The sequence below is a fragment of the Erithacus rubecula genome, assembly GCF_903797595.1.
Source record: "Erithacus rubecula genome assembly, chromosome: 20".
Taxonomy (NCBI): Eukaryota; Metazoa; Chordata; class Aves; order Passeriformes; family Muscicapidae; genus Erithacus; species Erithacus rubecula.
In genome coordinates this window covers 6573364-6600991 of record NC_136672.1, presented here as the reverse complement: position 1 = coordinate 6600991, position 27628 = coordinate 6573364, and the positions used below count along the sequence as shown (strand labels likewise).

At 39.1% G+C, this 27628-nt stretch overlaps 1 protein-coding gene across 2 annotated transcripts in view; it reads left to right on the top strand.

Moving 5' to 3' along the window:
• Nucleotides 1–27628, top strand: part of CA10 (carbonic anhydrase 10) — a 165996-nt gene that overhangs the window by 53070 nt on the left and 85298 nt on the right. For both annotated transcript variants that reach the window (XM_079323761.1, XM_079323762.1), the window contains exon 4: nt 15001–15143. In XM_079323761.1, coding sequence (XP_079179887.1) covers nt 15001–15143 — 143 coding nt within the window. The remainder of the gene's footprint in view (nt 1–15000; nt 15144–27628) is intronic.

The following is a 27628-nucleotide window of genomic DNA, read 5'->3' as shown; positions in this document are numbered from 1 at the left end:
GAATAGATTGTCCCTTTTACCTTGGCTCTTTGATATTATTCCTGTCACCTAGAGCATGGGAAACCCAAGGAAATCAAAGGTGCCAACCATCCAGTCCCTCAATCCACGAGGTGAAACCAGTGGAGGCTGAATTGGAAGTGGTGCCATTCTTTTGGGACCTGTAGCCCTGTACTTGGCATCAAGTCTCTTGAGGACAAGTGAGGATTAGAGAATGCAGCACAATACATGAAAGCAAGAGACAGCAGCCAGAATTTCTCAGAAGAACAGAGAAACTGGGTCAGTCAAGAACTACATAAGGAGAAATGCTATTTATGCTGTATGTTCAGCAAGTAGTGCCATTTGAGGATTTAGCAATTCATCCAAAAAATATTAGAGGTTAGGGCTAAGTTGGCCATATTTTTAAAACGGAAAACAATGGAGAATCAAACCCTCAACTCTTTAAATAAAGTCAGCATAACTCCATTAATTTAACTAGAGCCTCACCAGTTCAGAACCTGTTCCTTGCAGTCAGTATTTATCCTTTACCATGTTTTTATAAGAGTGTTATCAACAGCAAATGAAATGCTGAATTGACACATATTTCCTGACCCCATGTCCTAATCAGAACCTGTATAACAGTCACAGATTTTCAGGGGTTCAGCTCTGTGCAAATGCCTTGCAGGTGGTAAAAGTTTCTCTCTTAAAGGAGCATAAAATGAGCTATGTCCACACTAGAGAAATAGTTTGAATCTGCTGATGAAGTTGAAATCCTACTTTATCCTTTTGAGTTGTATTTAAAATAGAAGATATAAAGATTATCTAAAGGGAGAAGTAGTGTCTACCCAAAATCTGGTTTAGACTAATAAAGAGGCACTCAGGCTTTCAGCCTTTTAACAGAAGAAGGAGAACCACTTTCTAAATCAGTTTCTAAGTTTCAGGCAATTTTGGTGACATTGAAAATTTGAAAAAATGATCCAAAAAATCAGCAGACAGCCCATGATGTGAAAGTGTTGGCACAAGGAGTGTTGCAAAATGGAAACAGCAGAGCTGGTTAAGAATGGGCTGCACCAGGATGTTCCTGTGCAGTGGCTGCATTTGTCAATGAGATAAAAACCTGGCAGCAAATACAGCACTATTGACTTATGAATGATCTGGACAGACTCAGTTTAAAAACAACAGAGGAAGGAGCTCATGCAATTCACTGTAGCAAAAGAAAATATGGTGCTTGCAGGTAGGGGACATTAGAAAACTGTTTTGTTCCCCATGTGTAGTCCTGCTAGAATTGTCAAGAAAAAAAAAAAAAAAGCCTGAAGTTTTAATAGCAAAAAGAATTAATAGATGCTCCTGCCAACCTTTTCTGCTTGTGAGCTTTCTGCCCTGCACATGAGGAGAGGCTCCGTGCTGAATGTCACTGTGGGCCAGCTCTCCAAAGGCAAATTCACATCTCTCATGGTGAGAGGATGGTGCCAGATAATGGGTATGGATTTTCTGTACATCATGGCTATGTGTCATCCAGCTACCACCTGTACTGAGCCTAATGATTTGTCTGAATAAAGCAGTACTCCATAAACTTTACTGCTGAGCAAACAGCACGCTGCTGGCAGCATCAGACTCTGCTCTCCCTCTCAGCCCATCAAAAGATGACTCAATTACCATTTAAAATCTTATACTGCCTATGAAGTCAAGGACTGGAGAATTAGTAGTCAGCTTGAAGGTGTTTTGAAAAGAGCAAATGTATCTTCGTGTGAAAAAGTGACAGGTTTGCATGTTAGTGCTAAAAGGACAAGCCAGTGTTGGTGTTAACATGCAGGATGAGCACTGTGAAGAACAAGCAGATGAAAATGATGTGTTCTGTCAGCATCTAAGAGGGGATCATCACCCTTCAGAGATGCCCAGATTCAGGATTTGAAACAGAAGAACTAGAAATGACAATTTATTTTCCTTCTGGAAAAGTCAAGGCAAATGGTAAAATGGTTAATTAAAAATTGGCTTGTGAAAGCCTGGCATATTTTCCTATCTTAAAAGCTGTGGTAGGTGTTTGGCTCTAAGGTGCTTTTATCTCATAGCAGAATTTCAGGGAAGCTGCCTTAAAGTTACATCTTGTTTAAGGTTGAGTCTAAATCCAAAATATGGGTAACATCTTATTTAAGAGTGGAAAGAAGCTTACTTAGTTTTAAACCTATTTATTGTGCCCACTGCCACGTGGTCCTGTATAGTCAGTGGCCAGAACTGCCAATTTCAGGAATTTGTTTTCTAATGCAAAATTTTATAAAACTTCTATACAATTTAGAAATGCTAATGTACAAGGGATAACAAGAACTAGAAAAAAGGAAGAATTAGAAAACTTCTGATAAACTCAGGAGTTTCCACGCATTTAATTAAACCTCATTCATGACAAAATATGAGGATGTGTGTGTGCAGATCAAGAAGCTAAATATATTTCTGAGTTTCTACTCTTCAATATTGCAAGGGATTTTTAATTTATGAGTTATTAAATGTGAACCATGGAGCATCCTGTCTGATACTGCTTCACACAGCTGAATTAGGAAAGAGATAAATATGGAAATATGAGAGCAGATAGAGCAAGACAAGCTCTCTGCACTCATGTGACACCAAGGTAATGCACCAAAACTCATCTAATAGATGTTTTGCTGTAATCAAATTTTCTTGCACCTCAGACAACAAAAATAAGTTCAATACAGAATACTCAGCTTAAAAACAAACCAAATAAAAATATGCTGCATATCTCAAATTAAGGAGGGTTTGGTATTCATGCTAGCAAGTTGCAGTAATCATCCTAAACTTTAACTGTTACCTAAAAGCACTCTGTGACAGGCATCTGGTGGGCCATGACAATTATCTTCTCCTAAGTTTGGGAGTCTTCATTAGGTGATTTTCTTATTGCCTGGATGTCCACAGGATTTGTAGTACTCAAGCAGATTTTCAGGGATTTACCATCCAGGTGATTCTACCTGAGGGTGAACAAAATTTCTTGCAAAAGATTTGAGGAGAAGCCCCTTCTCCTGCTTGGAGAGGGACCACCCATGATTTAGCAGAAATTGAGCAGGTGGGTAAAAATGGATCAGTCACAAGAGCTGCCTCTGAAGCAATGCAGGGTTTTTAATACTGTTAACACCTGCTTTGATGGAGAGCAGGGTTTTGATGGTTGCCTTGGAAGTTGATCTGTTTGTTTTGAGTGCAGAAAATGAGGCTCATCTGCTTAATGAGTTACAGAGTGTTTTCAGACTTTTAAGGAGTTATAAGAAGTGTTACCTCAGGGAAAGAGAGACTTAAAGAAACCTTGCTAGGCTGTAAAAACTGTGCTTCCTACTTTTTCAAAGAAATTTCTGGAACTGGAGGCTTCCTGATGTGTGGAGATGCCCAGGCAAGTCTGTGATGAGTGCTGGGGACTGGAGCATTAGTCAGTCCATCTGAACTGCTCTACCCTGACAACATCTCAAAAGAACTTTTGATTTAAAATGCAGTGCAAAAATCCTTCCACCAGCAGAACCTCAGATGGTATCAGAGAAGAAATTTCCCAGAAGTTACAGTTTATGGGGTTTTATTTCTTGCAGATTGGGAGGGTATTTTTTGAAAAAGTAAAAAACAGGCCAAGTCAATTGTGTGAATAAAAACATTTTTTCCTCAGTCCCTGGAATTATCCCCTCTGTTTAAAAGGTTGTTCCTGCTTTGATTTTATTATATGCTACACTGTAAAACCAGAACATGCATTAAATGTGTGGAAGTTAAAGGGGGAATTTCAGGGATTGTAAGAGATATCAGGCATAAATTTGAAATAAGATGTGGTCAGCTTATTTAGTATCTTTTGGCAAGTGCTGTGTATTCAGAATGTATCTGTGGTTCAGGGAAGCACTTAACTGTAAGCACTAAAATTGTATTGTTTCCTTTTAAAGCTGTTAAGATTTTCAAATTTATGGTGTGGTGATGCTGAAGGTTTCAAAGGAGTGATTATTACTAGAAATCACAATCACAGCAAATCAGTGGTGTAACAAGAGCACCACTTGTGAAGTTTCTGAAATAACTCACATGCAAATACAGCAAAAAAGTATTATTTCACATCATAAGACTGATGAGCAAATCACTGGGCCAGGTCCTGAGAAATTATGTATAAAGACCATTTTTTCTATTAAATTGGCCACAGTTAATGCTACAGAAACTGAAGTGATACTCCTCTTGTAGCAGGCTGGTTGTAAGTGCAGGAATTGTCATTCTATTGCTCTGCTGGTTTCTTTAGCAGCATAATAGACACATCTGGTAGTGCAGCTGACAACAGCAAACAGTGCAGAACAGAGGAAAGGCATCACTGTTGATGGAGGGGAAGCCTCCAGTGACAATTGCCTGCCTGAGACACACAGGCTATGCCCTGTTCCTCTTGCACAAAAGTTAAATTGCCAAGGAAACTTTGGGTAGCACAGTCCAAACTTCAGGAAAATAGTGCAGCTGATGCCAGCCATGAGAGCATTTGTTTTGCTAAGGTTTTGTGATTCACATTCAACTTTCTACTGTTCTGACATAAGCACGTTGCATTTTCATCATAACATAGTCATTCTTTTCTGCTGAAGAAGAAAAGCTGTTTAGTCACTACATGTAGTTTGTAGCTGCTAAACTCCTGCTGCTCTTCTGCTAAGATGACTTGAGGCCAAGAGGGATTTATTTCTAATTCAGCAACATCTCTACAGCTGTTTGAAACTGAGTAGGAACTTCTTAAAATACCTTTCAGATCAAAAAGTTATGTATTGTCAGAGATTAAGATGGAAAGCCTTTCTTAAAAGAAAAAGTTCTCTTTGTCTCCAAAATCTCAAAAATTCATTCAATTTCCTCTCTGCCTGGGGCAGTGATGAAACTTGGCTAAATAAACCAGAAAAACACAATTTTATTTACAAGATGTTCCCTTTGCTTTGGACAGATCATACTGAAAAAACTTCTAATAGTAAGCACCTGTAATGAATTTGCATATGGCAATTTTAATGGGATTTATGATACTGACTTTGGTAACTTTGTGTTAGAAGTTTAAAGTAAGAACTCTAAATAGAGCTAATCTGTACTTCCAAAGCTTTCTGGATGTTACTTCTATTAAAAATATATAAATAATAAAAATAAATCACATTGCCAGATACCTGAAACACACAAGGCTCTTAGAGAAAAAAACTGTGGCCATGAATAAGAGTCTCTGTTCTCACTGAGAGCACAAACTGCAGTCATGTCAACTAACAGTAAATGTATTCAGGTCAGTTATTACAATTTTTGTTTAAAAATGAGCAGTTTATGTTTTGCTTGTGTTAAAATCAGACTGCTGCACTGATGGGAGGTTCTGGTCAGTTGTGGGGCCAGTTCTGAACAGCCCTTTGGCAGGTGCAGAGAAATGTAGGTTTATGCAGCTAATTCAAATTAAACCTAAAAATCAAGCAGAAACTTAAGTCAGATTTTTTTTTTTTCTCAATAAAAAATTATGTAGGAACAGTTAGTAGTTCCAATGTCTAAGGAATTACCATGAACTAATCCAGTTAGTTCTGTTTTCAGGATTATTCTGTGCATTGATTTCTAAAAATATTAGCCTGTGACACAGAGGTCAACTGAAATTTATATTTTCAGTGGTTACGAAGCTACAGATTTTGCCTCTAGGCAATTTTTTTATTACCTGGTGTATTTGATATTCATAATAAATTTCAGAGTTGATTTGGAAGCTTGGGTCCATAAGGTAATCCTTGACATCTTTGCAGTCTTTTCCATGTGCATAGTTATAAATTTTTTAATCAATCTCAGTGTAACCATTTAACACTTTTCTTCCTAGACCTCTTTTCATAAGGCAGGGGTGATTTTATTCTTGTTCTGCTGGAAAGACCATCAAATTCTATATTCACAAAATAAGATGTATTCAGTTCTGGGTGAAGGTCACAAGTAATAAAGCCTCCAAGGCACTATCTTATATTGAATCTGGCTGCCAAAAAAGCAACATCCATTAGCTGTGACACATCTCCCTTGGAAGCAATTGGTGCTCATCCCATGTGAGCTGCTGGGGTCTAGAAGAAGAGAGAACAGAAGTGACTTCCCTAGAGGCTCCTTAGTTACTGGGACTCCCATAAAAACACATCCAGCCCAAGTGAGAGGGACCACAAAGCCTTTTGTGCTTCTGCCTGTTGCACACAGAGAAACACAGAAAAGTATTTCAAATGAATTTCTGGGTACAGGGGATCTGGATTCTCCATGAGCATGGAAGTTTTCCTAGATAAGGATTGTGCTGGTTGTTGCAGTCTGTCTTCAGGGGCTGGGTGCCACATGCTGTTGTACAACAGGTTGTCAGGGAAGGAGACACTGGATTCTGCCCCAGTAAGAAATATCAGATTTTCAGAGTCTTCACCACAGAAAGAAAACTGGATCATTCAGAGAAAGATCAATCACTACCCAGCAATTACCTGAACAGTTGGATGTAGCGCTGAGGGGAAGCCAAGGTTTCTTTCCATTCCAAAATATTTTGTAGTAATGGCTCTGTTTAGAGTTGTGTTGACTTGGCAGCACCAGGTCTGACTTCTAAGAGATCAAGATTGCCCAGACAACATATTTTACAGCCTGTGAGTAAGTGCATCAAGTCAGCTGTGCTGACTTCTGGCCTTCCAAGAATAATCAGAGTTAGAGAGTTTTGGCAATCTCACAGCAGAAGCAGCATCCCCAGGCAGATCCAGAGCCCTGTGAGATGGGGTCAGAGAAATCTGATTCCTCCAGAAAACACCAGAGCAGAGAACATCACTGTTCCTGTCTTGAACTGTCATTACAGATACAAACTGCAGCACTCAGTGCTGAACTCTGTGCTGGCTCCTCACTTGTCTTTGCAAGTCAGCAGAGGTTGGACATTTCTGCCTCCCTGCTGTCATTAACTGCAGGAATCTTGTGGGAAGCCAAAACAGAGCTACGAGTAATTCTCAAGGGGTTGTTATCACACACAAAAAATGCCTTGGAGAATGGGACAGGTTAACTCCTCCTGAGTGCTCCTTACACCTGCCCCTCACACCTGCCTTCTCCAGACTGAATCCCCTCGTGCCCTGCACTTCCACAGTGAGCTGCTCACTAAACCCATCTAATAAAGGATGCACCAGCAAGCATGCACTGGATTTGGTAATAAATAGTTACATTCCAACTTAATACCTGAGAGTTCTATTTGTTTTAGTAACAGTATACTGTGTGGCACTGGGATACCCTGAAATGCACTTTTGATAGAATAAATATGCTGTCTTTTGTTGCATTTTTATGTTCCTACTTTAATTTCTGTTTTTCAGCAGAAGGATCGATAGTATCCCAAAGACATTAAAATAAAGCTGAATGTACAGAATAGAGCTCAAGGTATCTGCTGGATAAGCAGTCTTTTCCCTTAAAACAATAAGTTCCAAATTACTTTTCTCTGAACAACTTTTACTATTCAATTTCATCTCTTTGAGTCTTTCTTCACCTTTCCTCTGGATCTTCTTTAAAGTCTTATATCTCACTCATCCTGTCTCAGAACAGTCACTCATTTCAAAAGCACAGCCACAGTCCCCAGTTCTACAGCATGAGCCACAAAAAACCCAGAGATGAAGAACATGAAGAGGAAAGATTAGAGATCACAGGATAGCTCAAAATCTGGGCTTCCTGCATTTTAATGCAAAGTCCCATTTCAAGTCCAGAATGACCATCACTGCTTTTTTTTTTTTTTTTTTTTTTTGCATTTCATCTTTTTCCCTTTCAGTCTACATTTCAACCCCAGGCTGAACTCTCCCCCTTTTCCACCCTCAAAATTACAGTGAGTGCCAGGCAAATGCTCCCAGTTGTGCCTGGTTCAAGGGAAATCTGTTGGACCCTTTCAGTGAAGCCTTGGGTTTCTCAGGCTGCTCAAGGACAAGAAATTATAACAATGATTAATGCACCTGCAGGGTGCAGGAGAGCTGTGTGAGTGTCTGATATTTTGCACAAAGCATGATTTCAAAGAGGCGTTGCCTTCTTGGACCAATGAGTCTTTTCTATTCTGTTTTGTACATACTACCCTACATAAACTGTAGTGTTTCTTTAAATGAAGCTCTCTCTCTCTTTTGCTTTTCCATTACATGAGGAACTATCTGCATCATCCTTTTCCCCCCTCTCCTATAGCCCAAATGCAACACTCCCCTTTCTCATTTTTAGTTTCTTGCCAAGAAGGATTTCCCTTACCCAAGACTGACCCTTTAATGAACAATCTGTGCCAGCTCCACTAAACATCCCAGTTGCTTTTTAACCTTTAAACCAAACTGTTTTTTGATCTGTTTTCATTTCTATATTTCTGCCAGTGTGCTAAGTCTTTCAGCAACAGGACCTTCACTCATATTACATGAAAAAAAACATTATCCCCAAAACTATAGTATCTTTTGGGCTAGAATGAGAGAGAAACACATTCTCTTTCCAGAAAAAGCAACCCTGACCCTAAGAGATTGATATCTGCTTAGTTTTGGACCTGGATATACCTCTCCCTGTAGGTGCCCCTTCCTACTCCTGCCATCTAAGTAATCAAAAGAGAAAATCAATATGAAAAGCATCTGTAAACACCATTATGAGCAGCTGACCTGTATTTTTCAGAAGTATTAGTGTTTGATTGTATAGCTTCAGTATGTAGGAACTCACCACAGGGTGGCAGAGAAACAGGTAATTACATGCTGTTGTATAACTACTCTTTACCCCAAGATTAGCATTATTTATCAAAGTGAATTAGTCTAGTTTAATCACTGTAATGAAAGGAGCATTACTGTGTTCTACACTTGTATCCCAAATGTGTAGATAAAAATAAGCAAAAGCTTTGCAGGGACAGAGGTCACTAATTTTGATTGGTAATTACTTTTTCCAGGTAATACTCTTGATTTAAGAAAATGTTTAATTAGGCATAAATAAGCAGCTATAAATTAAATGGTAAATTGGAGAGGGTATTGCATGATGCCTTTATTAAAGGCATAGCAGAAAATTGCCACTTTTTAAACAACAGTATCTTTCCAGAATCTTAAATCTGCATTTTCCCCTTCCTGTTTTCTGTTATCTCTCATTTAACAAGTGCAGTGGTTGAGATTTTTTGTCATTGACAATCCTTCATACAAAGGGAAGATGACATTTGAACAGACCAGTATGGAACTACAAGTATGGAATTAGCAGTATGTAATATGATGCTTCTGGAGTTCTTTAAAAATCTTTTTTTTTATATATATTTCAAGATTTATTGATGAAAAAATTTAATTTGTTTACTATCTCTTGAATAATGGCAGTGCTGTCTTACTCTGGAGGATGTATTTCAATGCTTTCCTGCTTAAAAAGAAATCAGAATACTTTCAGATCTCAGATTGTGATACTGTCTAATATTACTGCAGCCTGGAGATTTCTGTGACCAATTACTGAGATGAATGCCATTCTATACTCTGTCATTTTCTTGGTGTCCCTGATTTATCTTTTTGACTTTACCTTTGGCTTTTATGTAGAGGCAGAGCAGGTCATGTGGTTATCCAGAGGCATTAGTATGATAATTTTCTTCAAGCTGAGTAGGTGGAAATAATTAATGGACTGCTTTATTGATGTATGTAGATTACTGATTCTCTCTGTGGTTCCAATTCCCAGCCTCAATAAAGTAGCTTGAGATTTTATCTGAGGGACCAGTAATTACACAGGGCAAGAATAATTGCTGCACAAATACAATCTGATGGTGTTTTATGCCATTGCCAGGGCCAGTGCTAAGGCCTAAAAATATAAACAAAGATGTGCTGCATGGATAAGTTGACACCTTTCATTTAAATTCATGAATGCTGGAGAAAGTTAAATACAGAGAATCTGTGCTCTTGGAAGTTGAGCAAACTTCAAAGAGGAATTTACAGGCTTGGTGCAGTAAAACAGAAATAGCCTGAATTTCTTCCTAGACTCCACCTCGTGTCATTGACAAGGATCAGTGGCAGATACCTTGAGAAAAACAAGCATCTATAAAAATACACACCATAAAAATTGGATCACATTTGCCACTTTCTGTCTCTCCAAGCCTGGTGCAGATTTTGGCAGCTCACATCACTGTGGTATTCATCCTAGAGTTCTGTCTGACCTGAATGAGTTTGTTCATTTTATCTGTTTATACTGAAAGTCACTTTTCTGATGCTTGATTCTGAGGCAGTTTCTCAGATTCATTCCCCATAAAGAAGCTCCTGTGTGGGAACATCCCTTGGCACCTTTTTGTGAGCAGTAAGGAACAGAACTCCTACAGCTTTAGTGCCACATAATGGTGCCTGTGCTGCTCTTACAGCCTGATCACCAGCTGGTCCTGCACACTCAGCCAGTGTCCTTGCTTCTCATACTCTTAAAAAAGTTACCAGTGGCTTTTAAGACCTTAGGAAATTGTTCTTTGATATCTTCTTCTGGCATGTCTTATTTTAGTTTTATATCTAACTGGTCAGAGTATATCACTTTTCCCATTTTTCTTATTTGGACAGCATTTTTTGAAAATGCTTCCTTACTTCCAGCCACCCAATTTATTTCTTGTATTTTTGAAGTTTTCTGGCTTTTTTCCCTGATTTAAACAAAGGCCCAGAACAACCCAGAACACCTTAATTCTGGTGCCCATTTAAATAAGATTCTTCATTTCTCTCTAGTTCTTCAGTGGGTTACACAAAAATCAACTACACCAAGCTTTTCATTCCTGCAGAGATCTGAATTCAGTGTAGTGGAATACCATTACACAATCATGGAATGACTAAGGTTGGAAAAGACCTTTGTACAACCCTTAACCCAACACACCAGATCCACAACTAAACCATGGCCCCAAGCAACAAATCTACATATTTTTTGGATGCAAAAAGTGTTGCTTCTATAATGCTGCAAAAGCAGAGTCTTTGCCTTGCTCAGACCCAGTCATTTCCCACCTGATACCTGCCCACAGCCCTTCCAGGACTCTTTGAGTCCAGCATGTTTTATTATGATCAGGCAATTCAGATGTTACCACAGTACACCCCTATTGCCATCATGGGAAAACTGTTGGCTCCTCTCAGCAGAAATTAAACTGTTCCCTGCAGGCAATACCATTCTGCTTATCTGCCAGTTTGCTGTCCCTGTGGAAGGACATTCTTCTGGGACACCATTCCCTCACTGCTTTCCTCTGGAGAGGAGAGGCTCGTATTTATTCCAGCAAATCTGTGGTACTCATCACCAGAATAGCTCTGAGTCCTTGCTTTATTGTTGTAGCTGCTTTTATTTCACTGCTGTTATGCATAGGTTTGGTAAGAGCCATCAGAATCCCTCATCCTTTTGTATCCTGCTGATACTGGAGCGTCGTCATCTATCTCAATATAAATTGTTCCCAGTAAATTGAAAAGAGAGCAGCTGCAATATGATACAGACTAAATAAAGATGTCAGAGATTCCTGCACAGGTATAAAATACAAGTAATCCACCTCACCATATAACACACACACACAAATCTGTTGGCCATAGTGTGCCAGCATACGGATGATATAAACTCTGAATTTTCTGTTAGGAGAAGGTTGAAGGCATTGATCAGACACAAACTTATGATCTGATGTCTGTGTAATATGTTTGCAACAACTCAGCTCCCAAGCAGTGCAAGTTTAGGGGGATTTATAGAGGAAGCAGAGATGACACAATTGCTATATTCAGGCTTTGGGCACAATAACCAGGAGCTGGAGCACCTTGTTAAATGATATTTTTGACCTGCATGCAAACTAGAGAGTCACAATAGCTCATGTACAGCACAGGAACTGTCTAAAAATGCTTCAGAGCATTTTGTCCACACACAAAAAAAGCAGCATGTTCCACACATGAGTAGATTTTTATGGAAGTACAACATAATTGGGGGAAAGGAGATAATGTTTCATTAATGACTTAAGCCCAAGTAGAACCTTCTCTGCTAGTTAAGCTGGAATAAAAATTTATGAATATTTTAATATGTTTTCCTACATTCATACACCTGATTTCTTCAGACTAAACAATTAAACACATTACTTGTGCTTAATTTAAGCCTTGGCTTCTTATATGAACCTACTTAAGATTTTTCTATTACAGTTCTGAATGCTTTTAGATCACTTTGTGCATCTTAGCAGCAGCACTAATTACTTTAATTAAATGCAATCAGACATTAATATTGCTTGATATCCCCATCCTCTAGTCAACTTAGGTGTGCAGTCCTAAGTCAGTGTTAATTAACCTTGGGTGAAGCAGAGGCAGAATCACTCTGATCAGTGGGGTGAGTGCAGCTGCTGTGACAGGCACAGAATGCAGAGTTTCCTGTCAGAAACAGGAATAACATCAGGAAACAGCCCCTCCCAGCAGCTCTCTTCAGTGCAGCTTTTCTGGGTCAATCCCAGTTGCATCATAAATTGTTTTGCTATCAACTTGAAGGTAATGGGCTGACATGTTTGCTTTGCTGTTTTATTGCACTTACTACTGTCTCAGTTTTTTATTTATTTTAAAAACTTGCTAAAGACTTGGTTTTTTTACCAGTTCCAGGAATATTTCTGACCAGAATGTTTTTTAAATTATACTAGAAACCATTGAAACAACAGATTCCCCACGTAATATTTTCCCTCTTGATTCTACAGCTCTACAGTTTCATTAATTAATTTCTAAAATAACACAAATAACACAAGAGTGGGATTAATCAAGGGAAACCACGCTGTCTCTCAATTAACCTAAACATTTATTTTAGGCCTCTGTATAAAAGGGATTTTCTCTCTTACAAAAGCTGAAATGAGCTGCTGTGCAATTTCTCTTCAGAAAAAGCACAACTAGTTGTAAGATGGCTTGATTTTAATTACACTACACTTATTTTATTCAATTTCAGAGCATTGGTGCTATTGTTTAGTATATTCTGTGAACTTTTCTGGGCTTCTTACTGCACAGTGGAAATGGGAATTGACTGAGAGGGCAAACAGAGCCAAAAACCTTCTAAGACCATACTGCAAATTTATTTTTCAGATCACACAAAGCTTCACTTATTGTAAGGGCCTTCCATCTGACCTTCTTTGGAGTGGTGGCACAAAGGGTTTGCTACTGAAATAAAAGTCTACTGACACAATTTGATATGGGCACCTGCAATTCCACCCATTTTCACATGGCTGTGAAGCATTCCACCCTCATCCATCCTCTGAGATTTTCATGCACTGTATCCTAAGAGGAGTTGCTGATTTGATTATCTGTCTCAGGTGTTAAAAAAAGATAAGTCACCAGCAAATTCAGGATATTAGTAGCACACAGTCACATAAAATTTGTATGCAAGGCAGCTCTAAGCTCTGCTGGCTGCACCACATCAATTATAGCTGTGAGAATTCACCTGTGGCTGCACAGACACACTGGCACCAAGAACGAAAAAGTTTCAACTGAAAATTGAGTTCTCAGATATTCTGCAATAAGAGTTAACATCTGTAGATAATACCTGAACTACTGGAGCAGGCAACAACTGCAAAACACTTTCCATCACTCCTGCAGACCCTTACAGGGAGATTAGGCTACAGGAGGTTAGGTTAATTCTTAGGTTCCTGTAACATAAGAATTCCCCAGAAAGTTCATCTAATTTTGTAGAAAAGTGGCATGAAATATAGATTAACCCAACCACAGTTGTACACTTACTTTCACTCAAACTTTGAAGGCAAAAAAAAACCTGAGTTGTATAAATCACAAAAGGAAAATGCCAAGATCACTCTTGTCCTAGGGCTACACTATTCACAAGATATTTTCCACCCTTCTCCCCTGCAAGGAAAATCCTCTCAATGTGTTAAGCTCAGTGTAAATGTGAGGTTCAAATCCTGCCAAAGTTATATGTAGCTCCCACTAGAGTAGCCAAAAACTGCAATCAGGAGCAAACAATCACAATACAAAGTCCTGCATCCACAGTAAAAACAAAAACAAAAAAACTAAAAAACTTTTTATAGCTCCATTCACCAGGCAAAGCACTTTTGCTCCTGCCCAAGGCCCCCAACCTTCCCCAGTCTGGGTTTGGAGGCTTTGTCACACACAGATTGGATATCAGGAGAATGCTTTGAGGCTTAAAGGCTATGAAAACTGTTAGCAACATGTAAAAGGAAAAAAAAATAGAGCCAAAAACATCTCACAACAAGACTGTGAAATTTCCAGCTGCTACTCAAAAGTACAGAACAATTCTGACAAGGTCGAGGTTGGAGACACAAATCTAAATGTGTCCTTTGTGTATGTTGTAATTGCACTCCACTCATTTACAGAAATGTTTTCAGTAGCCAAGGAGAAGGTTGATCTTGTCTGTAAATTGCAGATGAGATGCAATGCAACCCTCAGCTGCAGTTCTCTGACACACAGCATTCTGTAGTTTCATCACATTTTTTTTCCAGTTAGGAAATGCAGTAAGCAACTCAGATTATCCACAGCAGAGTTTCCCCCTTGTTCCTCCTGGCTCCTTGGCCATTGCATGCCCAGGGAAGGATCTTACCTTTTCTCACTGCCAGAGTGTGACTTCCCCAACAAGATTTTTTTTAAAATCAAAATTTTATCTGAAGAAGGATTTGGATGAATAGAACAGAAATAGGCAGAACCTCAAGAGAGCAGTCCAGTATCACAGTGTGTGTTTCTCTTACAGCATTTCTGTGGGTTTCAATTAATTTTTCTAAATATTTTAATTATTTTTTTTTAAGTTGAGTAGAATGGAAGAGTTTCAGTCCAAGGACATATGGAATATATGCAAAGTTAGCATAAGGACTAGTGAGTCATTCCTATTGCTCAGTAAATATTCTGTAACAGCAAAGGAGCTGTTTATTATTGAACCTGGGATTATATCTAAGAGGAAAAGAACTAACCCACCTTTTTTCTTGATACAAAATTGTATGAAACCATATGTTTTGGTCTTGTATGAAGTTTTACATTTCAAATGCAAGATGAATTTTCCTGATTTCAGTTTCAACATATGTGTGCAGACAATCTGACAAGTTTAATTACCTGGCCATGTACTGCCCCAGTCTTTCAGACTTCTCTTAAACTTGAACTTTCTTCTATTTTGCAGTGCCCTCCTTTTGGGGTTTGGTGAACTCAGCTTGGAATCTTTGCTCTGTTGGGAAAAGACAGTCACCTGTCAATATTGAAACCAGCCATATGATTTTTGATCCCTTCCTAACTCCTCTTCGCTTAAACACAGGGGGAAGAAAGGTAAGTGCTCTCTCCTGTTCTGGTGTGTAAAATAAATGGAGTTAGTAGGTTTTAAAAAACATTTACTATATTTTATTTTTCTAAAGGATTTACTTTTATCTGTCAGTTCCAAGGTAGAATAACACTGTAGTGTGTTTTAAAGATACTCCTCAAATCACTGAATTAATCAATTCTGTTTATCCAGCTGAAGGATTGATATTTCATTGAAATTATGATTGAAATTATGATTGAAATTATGATTGAAATTATTTTATATGTAAAACATCTTGAACCTTTTAGCAGTTTTGGCAATAATCACCAGTTTATAATGGTTTTATGTTGCTTTTCTTATGTAAGTATTTATTACTTGTTCCATGCAGGAAGTTGTGCTTTACCCAACCTGTGTTACCTACAATGCAGGTGAAAAGGCACCATGAATTACAATATCAGAGCAAGCAGAGACTCCAACAAAAGGTTATTTGGAAATGATTTATCTTCATTTGCTGTCATGACAAATGAGATGTCCACTGGAAACTGTGTGACATTGTAGGAGTTTGCTCTGTACTTTCTGTGGAGGTTCTGGTGGCACAAAAAAAGAAACAAAACCCAAAAAACCCCCTCAGTTTTAATGACTCTGCTATGTACCTAAAGGCTTACACATTTCACATTATTTATAAATTACAGAGTGACAAAACATTAAATTCAAGAACGTGGAAGTTTTCAGTGAGTCAAATGCAGTAGGTTCAGAATATTCAATGTATTCAGCAATTCTGGTTTTTGTACCAGCTCAGTGTGAAGCAAATGTCTGATTATTGATAATATTTGGAGGCACTGACAAACTGGGAGATGCTGTATCAGGGATGAGGTTCTTACCATGCTCACAAATACTGCCACTGTTGACCTTCTGTCATGTTACAAGAACAGGATTTGTTCTTGTGATTTGCCTTAGAGAGGTTTCCAAAACAGTTAAATCAAAATTCTTCTTTGAGAAAAGAGATTGCAATTTTGATGCCTTAATAAAAATTCTTTGTTCATAGTTAAGGCTTCACTGAGGATTTGATTTGGCAGATAGTGTATTTGTGTTCACTTCCTCAGCAATGTTTTTTGTGTGTTAAAAATAGAGGTGTGTTTCATATGGGCTGAAGCACTTCAGCTCTCAGTGCTCTGAACCAATTGCTGTGGCAGCCAGGGAATTTCTTGGACAAGACTTAACTGTGATTATGCTGTACATGAAAGGGTTTTATGGAACTGATCCCAAGAAAAACAGTGAATAAATAAAAAAGGGATTTGATGTGGTTTCAAATCAAAGTTATAAGCTAGCTTAACATGCACAGTGAACAAGAGAGACAGCCACTTGCACAGAGCCACAATTATAAACCTCTTTTGGAAGAGAGGCTGGGAGGAGACTAAAGCTCTAGGAGAGAGCAAGATGGAAGGAAAGACTCAGTTCAGTTGTTCTTGGAACAGAAACTTCAAATTCTTAAAAAATTTTTTTGCTATTAATTTAGAAGTTCAGTTTTATCTGATTTCGAAAAACACTTATTTAATTTTTAAAGCAACATGTCTACTTTGTGTGCTTTACCTTGGAAATTAACTTATGGGGAACAGAAGTGGCTCACCCACAGGAACAGAATCCAAGACCAATCTATGATCACTTGATAATTCCTCTTGCCCCTTTCACTCCTTGCCACTCATTTCCCCTGGGCTTTATTTTTAGTGGGGAGCATTGCCTAATTTCTGTAAACCAGTTACCTGTTTAGTTCTCCCTTCTCACCTTGGCAGACCAAAACTGTTCCATTCCACTACAGATTTTTTGTCTAAAGTTTCCATTTAAGCACATCCCTTTCTAGTTCGTTTAGATAGTTTATTTTATTTCTGTGTTAGTAGTAAAAGCCTTTTAGTAAATCAGATTGAGACTTTCCTACAATTGTTTAGACTGCTTGGAAATAAAGCAATATTTTTCTTTCTTCTTAAGAGAAGCAATGATCTGACAGGAGGGTATGAAGGACAACATCACTGTTTTCATACCCTGCAGCCTGCAAGGGGAGAAGAGCCCAACCTGTGTCCTGTCACACAGCAGGCAACTCAACAGTTACTTCTGGTCTGAGGCTGAGAAGAAAATTCTGCCCATTCCATTCAGGAGTAAAAAGGCTGGCAGTGCTATTTGCCAAAAATTTACACATCTTTGATCCAGATTTTTGCAATAAGGTTGCAGTGAGCAGTGATACATTGTTTTTCGTGCTGCCCAGCGATTTCAGGGGAGTATCAGGTCACACATTTACAATTCAAGCACCATCAGATGTTTTTCTGAGTTGTGCTCTTACTCTGTATGTGTGATTCTCCATTTCCTGAGAAAGTGGCTCTGCAGGTCCTGAAGTCTTGAGTGTCATTGATAGAGATAATTGGATTTCAGTATCCAGAATCTCAGCACAAGATACTTAATGAGTTTACATGCAGAAAAAATGCTGCTTTTGAGGAAACTCCCCAGGTTCCAGTTCTCTCTCAGTCCCAGCTTTGTCTCTTAGTTATCCATTTTAATGAATTTAGCAAGCAGCCCATTTCAGATAAAAGCCCTTTCTGATAAACAACCCAACACTTATTCATTTGCAAATCACACTCCTCCATGTCACAAAGAACGGCACCTTTTACTTTCTCTGCTCATTTTGCCTTGGATTCACTTAAGCACCAAAGCAATCAGCACTACAGAATAATTTACAATTTGGCAGGAAGCACCTTGGGTTTCAGTCTCCAAGGCAGGGATTTCCAGCCTGTCATGGGTGATTGAGGTGGATGCACAAACCACCCCAGTTCCCCCTGACCTTTGCTGGGATCCCTTCCTCACTTCCCCTCTGCAAGAGCTCTGCCTTTGCTCCCCCAGATTTTGTCCCTTGCCTTTCTGTAGCCCATATGTCTTTGGTTTCCTGGCTCTCTGTGGACTTTATTTCAAAAACCACATTTCTAGAATTCCTTAAGACTCAACTACAGCTCTTGACTATGGTTTTTTTTTTCCTTTTTCTCCTAAAAACATTGAGCAGCAGCATTTGCTTTAGACACCAAGTGTGTCCCTGCCAGGTAATTAAACTTTGCCACATCAGTGACCTTATTTCTTATAAGTCATTTTAGGTCACACTCAAGGACTGAAATTGTTGCCTAAAGCAGGTAAAGTTCTGTTTAAAACCATTTTATTTTTAAGGCAAGCAAGGACATTATACCTGATGTTGATCTCTGGGGAAATAAAAAGAATTGATGTCTGCTGGCCAAGGACTGTTATTCTATAGCTCAGTGTGTATAAATGGAAGATGCTCAGCAACATCCACGCATCTGCCTGCTCATATGGGGCATTAATGAATGCAATCACATATTATTTAAATTAATATCCATATAAATAATTGGTTCATTCTATGCATCACAAGATAATGGCTACATGCAGCAGCTTCTAAACTAAAACAGGGTCAGAGAAAAGAGATTTATGGATTAAAATCAGTTAAATGGTTTCTCTGCCAGTTAGATCTGATTCCATGCTGTTCAATCAATTCAGAGTATTACTAGCATTTTTCTCAAGAGTGCAATATATGACAACTGCCAAGCTTTGCTTTGGTGATTACTAAAAGGACAGATACTGGTATGAACCATATTTCAGCACTGCAGGAATATAAAAAATGAATTGTTAGTAATGGTCCAGGAGGAATGAATAGCAATAAGACATCAATGTCATCTGTAAACTGACTTGTGATAAATTTTTAGAGGTCTTAATAATAATTTTTGATGTAGAGTAACTTTGGAGAGTCAGAAGTCTGACACGAACATCAAAAACTTTAATGAATAAACAATGAAACATAGTATTGCTGCTTAAATAATTGTTTACCATTCGTAAAGCTTCTACTAACACTGGGATGTGTTAGTGAGTGAACTTGAAGTGGAACCAGCAGGTTAAAGTAACTTGTTTATTCATCCTCATCATGGAATTAGAACAGGAAAAAGATGGTGATTTTTTTTATGAGAGGTACCTGCAGTTTGTAGATCATGCATAGGGAAAATCAAGTTCAGGGTCCACATCTTACTGTATATCAGGATCTCTCTTTGCTTATTGTTTCAGTTGTCCATGAGATTGCATCAGTTTGGAATACGTGAGGTCTCAGATGGGCATCTTGGTGTGTTCTCAGTTTCTGGTTGTCAGTGACACAGATCACCCATGAAATGAGTCCTGAACAGGCACTTCTGCAGCTTCTTCACTTCTCTGCTTGACATTTCATCCTGTCTGGTGCCATAAAAAAAGCTCCTTTGTCTGCCATGGGAAGTTTCCTGGGAGATCCTAGGCCTGGAGAGTGATTCACTCAACAAACAGCACTGTACCCTGTGTGATGGTTTTGAAAGCAAAACCAGTGAGAGACTCTAAGTCAGAAATACAGTATAACAGGAAAAAAGAGAAAAATAAAATACATGCAATAGTACAAAAGAAAAACTACTGGCAGAGTTAGAATACAACTTGACACCCCGCTTGTCAGGGTGGTGGTAGCAGTTTAGATGAAGTGGTTTTTTTTAAGCAGTGATCTTGTAGAAATCCTGACAGTGATTTTGGTAGTTTTTGTCCTCTGGAAACCATGGGTAAGGGCAGCTTTGGTGTTTGAAATCTCAGTTTTTATCTGGGTAGGAAAGGCTTGGCTCCTCCCCCTGGGTGGAGCATCTCCCAGTGGGATGATGTAATTTTACCAGTCATACAGTGGGACTGAATGGCCCATTAACAGGAGATATCTCCTGGAGGGAGGATGGGTTGTGGAAAACATAAAGAACACTGCCCCATATGTTTTTAACAGCTGGCCCATTAGCAGAGGATATCTGCCATAGAGATAATCACTGCCCCAGCTGGTTTCAGCAGATGGTGATAGAATACACACTTTTGGGCATATCTTTACATTGTAACCTGCTGTTGAGCTTGGGAGATGATCTCAGTTTGGCAGGAGGACCTTTCAAATCATGTATTACCGTCTCTCAGCTGCATTGTGCAGTGATTCAAAGCAGCCCATGGTGTCCTTGCAGAGGTAGGTGTGCTGTCCCTGGAAATGCACTCAGTGGATGTAATCAGAAACAACAACAGGATCATTTTTTCTGGACACTGGGCAGCAGATCCAGTGGAAGGTTAAAGATGTTACTGAAGCTGGGCTAACAGATCCCAGCCAAAAGTCTTGCCCATCCTTTCTCCCACCTCATGTTTATTTCAGTAAATTGCTTTCCAGTCCCTAATGATGAGGCTTAAAAAAAAAAAAAAAAAAATTGGAGCAGCATCTGGCCTCCAGCTACAGTTTGATATATTCAAAGGAATTTTCAAATTTTCCCACATTGTTCTTAATTCCCCCTTCCTGTTTTCTAGTAGACCCTGTGCACTGCATTGATAGTATCTTATTTGGATTTATTTCATCCTGCACTTAGCTCTATATATAAACCTAGATATTGATTTCAAGTCTTGCAGCAGTAAAAGTAACATATATCTTGTCTGTGCATGTGATTTTCTACTTGGGAAAATACTAGTAGAACTAGTGAGCAAAAGAGTGAGCAAATGTACTGAGCAAAGAAGCCTTTGGTGGGGGGAGAAGGATTAAAATGTGAATTATTTTTAATCATACAAATGTACTTATGATATTGTCACAGCCCTTCCAAATAACTGTATTTGTGTGTTTACTTTGGTAAAGCATATTATTTATGTGATGGACATTAACAGCTACTTTTGAGTGACTCAAATGATGCAGATATACATTTGTGATCTTTTCTTTCAGTATGGTACTAAAAACCACAGGGCTGCTGTGGTTTTTGTAGCGTGAAGATGGATTGGGATATAAATCCCTGTTGGACAGATATGGGGCTATTTACTGGATATTGCTCAATTAGAGGCACAGAAATGCTGTTAAAGAGCCCTCCTGGTTTGATGTTGCCCAGGGATATATTGAATGCTGGAGACAGAAACCCTGCCCTCAGAACCTCCCTGCTGAGATGGATTTGGCATGGACAGAAGGCAGTGATATTGGAGATCCTTGGATTCATCAGCCACAACAGGAAATCCATGTCTCTAAATCTCAGCTCCAGGCTTAAAACTCTGGCACTTTGTCTTGTCTATTAGAAACCTTCTCAGTAAACCACAGGCTACCCATGGCCAGATGGATGTTTCATCCAGAGTTTTCACAGTGCTTACACCACATTTCTTTATAGATGTATTTTACAGTGATTTTTGTGATTTACAGAAGAATATTGTTTGGAAGCACAGGGATGTATGCTGGTTTTGGACAAAATATTCCTCTTATCATGCCAAGTTTTGTGCCATCTACTTACTCATTTGTCTCAGCCTAATCTCCCAAGTACTTGAACCAGCATCATGTAATTTATGTGATTTTTTGTATCTTGTTTGATTTTTTTGAGAGGTCTTTTTGTGATGAGTCTTCTGTTAACACAAAGCGTTCCATAAGCAGAAGAAATCATGCAGCCTGGTTTTCTACAGAGTCTCATTTTAGCTTCTTTCATTTTGGCCTCTGTATCCCATTATCACTTCACTACTCCACAGATCCCTTCATTAAAAGACAAAGGCAGAAGATGCTGTGGCTATTTCCAAGTTCTTTGTGCCAGTGATTGCTCCTGCTGGCTGCCCAGTTGACTGCTGCTGACAGGAGCTCTATACTCCTCTGTATTATGGAGTTTTACCTGCCTGGTCCTCAGAACAAGGTTGGTTTGCTCTTTTCTTTCAGCCAATTTTCACAAAATTCTGAGATTTCTTCTTTGTCAATGCTGGATGAAACTGGCCAGGAGATAATGGAGTTACTGTGGGGAAAATAGGAAACTCTTCCTAAAACAGTTTGTTACCATTATGGTGAATATATTTGCAGTATATTTAATCATAAGTACTTATTAAAAGCAGTGATTGTGAAGACAGGAGCTAAGGAGTTAAGTGACAAACAGGGAATTTCACAGGTAGATGTATATTAAAGGAAGAATTTCACATCCTACAGATTGCCACTGATCACATCACCACCACAGTGTTTGGCTGCTGTTTTCTCCAGCAGAAATGCATCATCTTCAATATCTTTCAGGGAGCACTGAGGACTCATCATCATAAGCAAAATGAAGTTAATAAATTAATTAAAATGTAACATTGGATAAAAATCTTAAGGAGTGTCTCACCCTAAGGAGTTTTCCTGCTTGCTTTAGAAGATCCTGCAGCATTTGCTCATTCATGATCTGCTGTTCCCTTTCAGTTGTGAGAAATGTCAGCCAGGGAGGTAAAGCAGCACAAAGCCTTCTGAGAGCCACTGCAAGCTGCAGTGCAAGGATGCTGTAAGGACTGTGGGACTTACCCTGAGCAAGGGCACAGCCAAAATCCTCCCCAGCTCGACAGTCCAGGCTCACAGGCCAAAGGGGCACGAGGGAATCTGCTCAGGAGTAGCAAAGCCAGCTCAGAGAAGCAGCAGGAATCAGTTAAATTCTGAAAGCAGGCTGTCAGAGCTGGCACTGCACAGCTGCTGTGGCCATTTCTGCATTCCTGTCCATGGCCTGGAGGAAAACTCTGCCCAAACAACAGGATATTTGTATGGACTGATATTTTTCCAAATGTCATGTTCTTCAAATGTGTTTAAAGTTGAAGATTTTCTCAGTTCCCCTTAGAATATCACTGCAAATATCTCCAAGATGTTTATATGTGTCCAGCTGCTTCACCACCTCCTTTTCCTACTCTCCCAAAACAGTGCAAGGAAAGAGGAGAAATTATTTAGCAGGGAGAAGTCTGAAACCATTTTCATGATGAATACTCACCTCTGCAAGTGAAGCATAATCTCCTCATGAAAGGACCAATCCTTCATTCTCAGTGACTCATGGTGTGTGTATGGCTGCCTGGACTGCTGATGGTTACACCTCATCCCCTACAAAACAAGCCAAAATGTAAAATCAGAAACACATCAATTAATATCTTCCTCACAAACTCCAAAAATATGTTTGCTCATTGAAGGGCTGTGCTAATGAAAACCTGTACAAGGTTGTCTTGGTTTGAAGGGCAGGTGTCTGCCAAGGAAGGTGGAAACCTACCTTGGAATAGAAAATGTGGCCCCCTTCCCTCCAAATTATTATGACTCCAAATATTCTCCTTGCAGTAAGCAACAGCTCAACTATCCTCCAGTGTTGAGATCTGAGCCCAGTCCCTCTCCTCCCAGCCAAAATCTCTCAGTATCTCTGCCCTCCCCAAGAAAATGCCCCTCTGCTATGACAGTGCAGCCAGCTGCACTCCTCCCCCTCTCCCTTATCTACATTTTTTGTCTCTCTTAAGTCATTATTGTTTGAAAGCAACAGATGGGACAAAAATTCCATGAGAGAAAGAAATGAAAAAAAATCCCAACCCTCAACAAAGGTACTAGGTCAGAACCCAGAAATCATCACAAGTCAGAAGTGTTTCACTTCCATTATTATATAATATAATGCTGTTAATAATGAGGTGTTTTACAGTCTCTTTTCTCAGGTAATTCTAGGTTCTCTGATTATGTCATTTAAAGGATTATGTATTATTTTGACTAATGGATTTTGCTCATATCCTCTCCTCCTCTTAGACTTCTCTTTTCCTTAAAGCCCTTTAGCTATAAAACCACATATTGTTTCAACATCTGAAATCCTTTGTCTAGTAATGTTGGTCCTTTTTTTGATGTCCTGCTGTGCCCTGCATAACTAATTATGAGCAAAGGGATGTGCACTCAGCTGAAGAGATTCCTAAAAAGAGAAACTACTGGGAGGAGTGAAAAACTTGAACTTTTCTTCCTGCCTCTGGGAGATACCATCTGTTATCTTCAGAAGGTTTGGTGCTCCTGTGGAGGTGACTGCTGGAGACAGAGAGCTCTGCTGGTGTGGGAGCATGCAGCAGCCTTTGAACACTCCACACAAAAATTAGGAACAATATTACAGCATCTGGTGGATGTAATAGGAGAATAAACCAGCTGTGCTGCATGAAATATTGCATATGTCAAATTATTACAACAAACTTTATAAATATTACTGTTAAGCTGACTGCAATCATTTTTAATAGCATGAGAAGACAGATAGAGAAGGGAGTTCTGCACATCAAATGCTATGAAAAAGAGTGATGCTGCTGTAGAGAGCAGGAGAACCAGCTCCCAGTTAGAGCAGACAGAAACTGGCTGCAAACAAGAAGGGAATTGGAACAGCAATTCCAGAATCAGAAGGATAATTCTCATCTCAGGATCTGCCATGGCAGCAAGAGTCCACAAAGCATTAAAGAAATGCATTTTGCAATTTTTTTGCAAAATGAAAGTTACATTTTTTCAGCTTTTTATGGTATTTTGAGCCCAATCAATAAGCTTTACAACCTGCATCCTCTGTTGGCTCATTGAAGCTGACTGAGCTATCAGCTTTCTGTCCTGGTGCACTATAGATGGGCAATCACACCTTATTTAATGACTCAAGTGGACACCTTTGGTGATACTGGATTCTTCAGTGAGATATGTAATTGTTCCCAGCTTATGCGACTTTTATTGAATTATTATTGAAAACATAATTTCATGCTTGGTTAAGTCATAAATTTAATTCATTCTCCAGCAAGATTTAGGTGCAAATATGACACTACCAGTGCTCCTCCAAGGAGAGCTGAGGCAGTTGCAGCTACCCAGAAACCCTGAACTGGCTGAGCATTCACTGGTTGCTTTTCAGCACTTCTGCTCATGGATTTAGATGGATCCAAAGGAGGCCAGTTGTTATTGAAAATTGTCACTTAGTTTTAATACATGGATTGAATCTTGTGAGTGCATTGCAGTACCAGTTAGCTGAATAAAATTGAGTTGTCACTGGGTTTTTGGTGGCTTCAGGACACAGATGAGTCTTTGAGCAGGCAAAGGACTTGTGGCTGCTTAGGGCTTTTCAATAACCAAAAATTCAACATCTGCATTGTGTGTGCATTGATTGGGCACTTCCACAAGAGCTGCCCAGTCAGTGAGAATTGTCTGAACACAGACTGTGTGCAAGGGACACCCTCTTTTTCCTTTTCAACACAAAATCCATGAGAGACTGAGCTCAGTGAAGGCATGGACTGCTTTGTGCAGGACTGACAGAAAGCTCTGCCAGCCAGCCCTGCCTTGATTCTGTTGGACAGAATCTGGCTGCTCTAATCCTAATTTCTCTCTGGAAACATTAATTCATATTCATCTGCCTAACACAGGCATCTACAAATAGCCTGAGGAAATGCCTGCTTTTATTGGTAAGAAAAAACTAGCTTTTAGATGCCTGCAGTTTAATGAAATTAATTTTCCCTCTTGTTTCTTGAATATAAAGCAATTCAGACTGTCTTTGACACCTCAGAGTAAATGCATCATAAATTAAAGGTGCAAGAAAAATTTTCAGTGAATTTGACGAGATTAATGGGTGAAGCATTCGCTAGAAATATTTTTCATAATATATTGGAATTTATGGAAACCCTTACTGACTTCATATTTGAGTCAGTTATATAGCATCTGCAATATTTCTTGCTTCTCTTGTTTTGCCCAATGGAAAAACCACTTAACAGCTGAAGTTCTAAATAAAAAGAAAATATTTCAAAAAAAAAAAAAAAAGGAAAACGAATCCCACAGCAGAGTAGTAAATTCATAATTTCCACTGACAAAGAATTGGCAAACTTCTTGTCAATAGCTGTAAAATGCCTTATATGTAGAAATATTTCAGGACATTAAAGACAATGCAGGGTATGTGACCCTATGCCTTTGCATTCAATACATTATTTATGTCAGCTTTATTTTTTTATTTTCCAGTGAGCCTTTCTTCTCATCTTCTCTGGGCTACAGGGCTGCACAGAAATCAGGAATTCTAGTGAGACTGGAGTTTTTGTGCAGCAGTGAGATGTGTCTGTCACTGCTTTGTTTGATGTTATGCTGGACTCCACTTTGAGTCTTTGTTCTCAAACCCAACTCTGGCACACCTTGATATTGTGATGTATTGACCAAAGTAAAAATACTTGCAAAACGACTTTAAAGATTTGCATTGAATGCATCATCTTTCTATGTCTGCTCGTTTCAGGAAGTAAAACTACTCTTTTATCTTATAAAGCCTTGATTATCTTCTCCTGGTCTTGGTATCTGTTTAGAAAAAATTCCTTCTGAGTGCAGGTAATGCTTCTTTGTTGTCAAAGGAAGTGCTCTGTGTAATATCACATTTTCTCATTCAAACCCTCTCTCAGTGTTCAGCTCTGTTATGTTTGCAGCTGTTTTAAAGCACCTTAGCTGAAGCCTTTTGAAGTAAAACACACACAAATGGCCTTTATGAGCCTTCCTGGCTTTGTCTCTCACCATCCCTAATCATTTTCTGGAATGCATACATCTTCCTCTGGCAGCTGAGGGTGGGGTGTCAAAGTGGCTCTCAGCAAACGAGGGTGCCTTTTAAACCATCAGCAGAGTGCCTGTGAAATCATTGCACTGCATTATTATAGCTTATGTTTCTACTTTTATGGTCTGTAGTCCTTACGTGGATTTATTTCATCTGTGCTCACACACAGCTTTGATGGTGCCTGCTACCCTGACCTGCTTAGACTCTCCATAAAACCTCATACTTAAAGGATAATGGTCATGATGAGGGAAGTATACAAGGCAATAAACAGCTTTTGCAGGTGATTAAACACACTGAAGCAAAGCTGAGGCATTTGAAAAACCCCAAAAGCTGTTTATTGTAAGCACAGCAACACATCAGCTCTGTTCAACAAGCCACAACATTAAATAAAAGCTTCTGCCTTGTCTTGCAAGGGCTGGGAGGTTTTGTCCACCAAACAGATCTTTGCTTCTCATTTTTAATGCTGTGGGTGGCTGTCTTTGTTTCACATATGGTCTAACAGGAGGTGGTTCCTGAGTAATTGCTCGGGATAAAAGCAGCAAAATGTCTTTCTTCAAATCACTGTGGAGGTTCCTGATGACAGTTCTTTCCTCCTCTCCAACCCTATAAGAATCCCTCTTTATTCCCAGCTTATTTTTTCCCCTCTTGCCACTACTTCCACTGTCTGTTTCATCATTTAATTTCTTGATTTGGTTTTTATTTTGTTTTGGTTAGGTTTTTTTTCTATTCAGTGGTGTTCACCTCCACTTCCACAGAGTTTCACAGAGTTTTCCTCAACAGAATGCCAGAGGCTGCAACATTCAGCCACTTCAAGGAGAAGGTTAGAGCAGGAGTATTATGAGTCACAACATTTGTGGTGCCAGGGAATCTCTGTTCCACAAATAGCACTGCTTTGGTGCTGATGAGCTGTCTGAAAACCAAGCATCTTTTGAAGCAGTTATAATTTACCAAACCATGTGATTTTCGATAGTATTTTCTTTATATCAGGATGAGACTTTTTATTCCAGTGGAGTGACATTTGGTAAATTCATTCAGATTTCTGTGGGTCCTCCTATCAAATGCAGGGAATAAAACTACATTTACTATTTTCCAGCCCAAATTTACTGACAATTACAATAGTACATACCACCATGGCTATTTGTGCAAATCAGACTTTG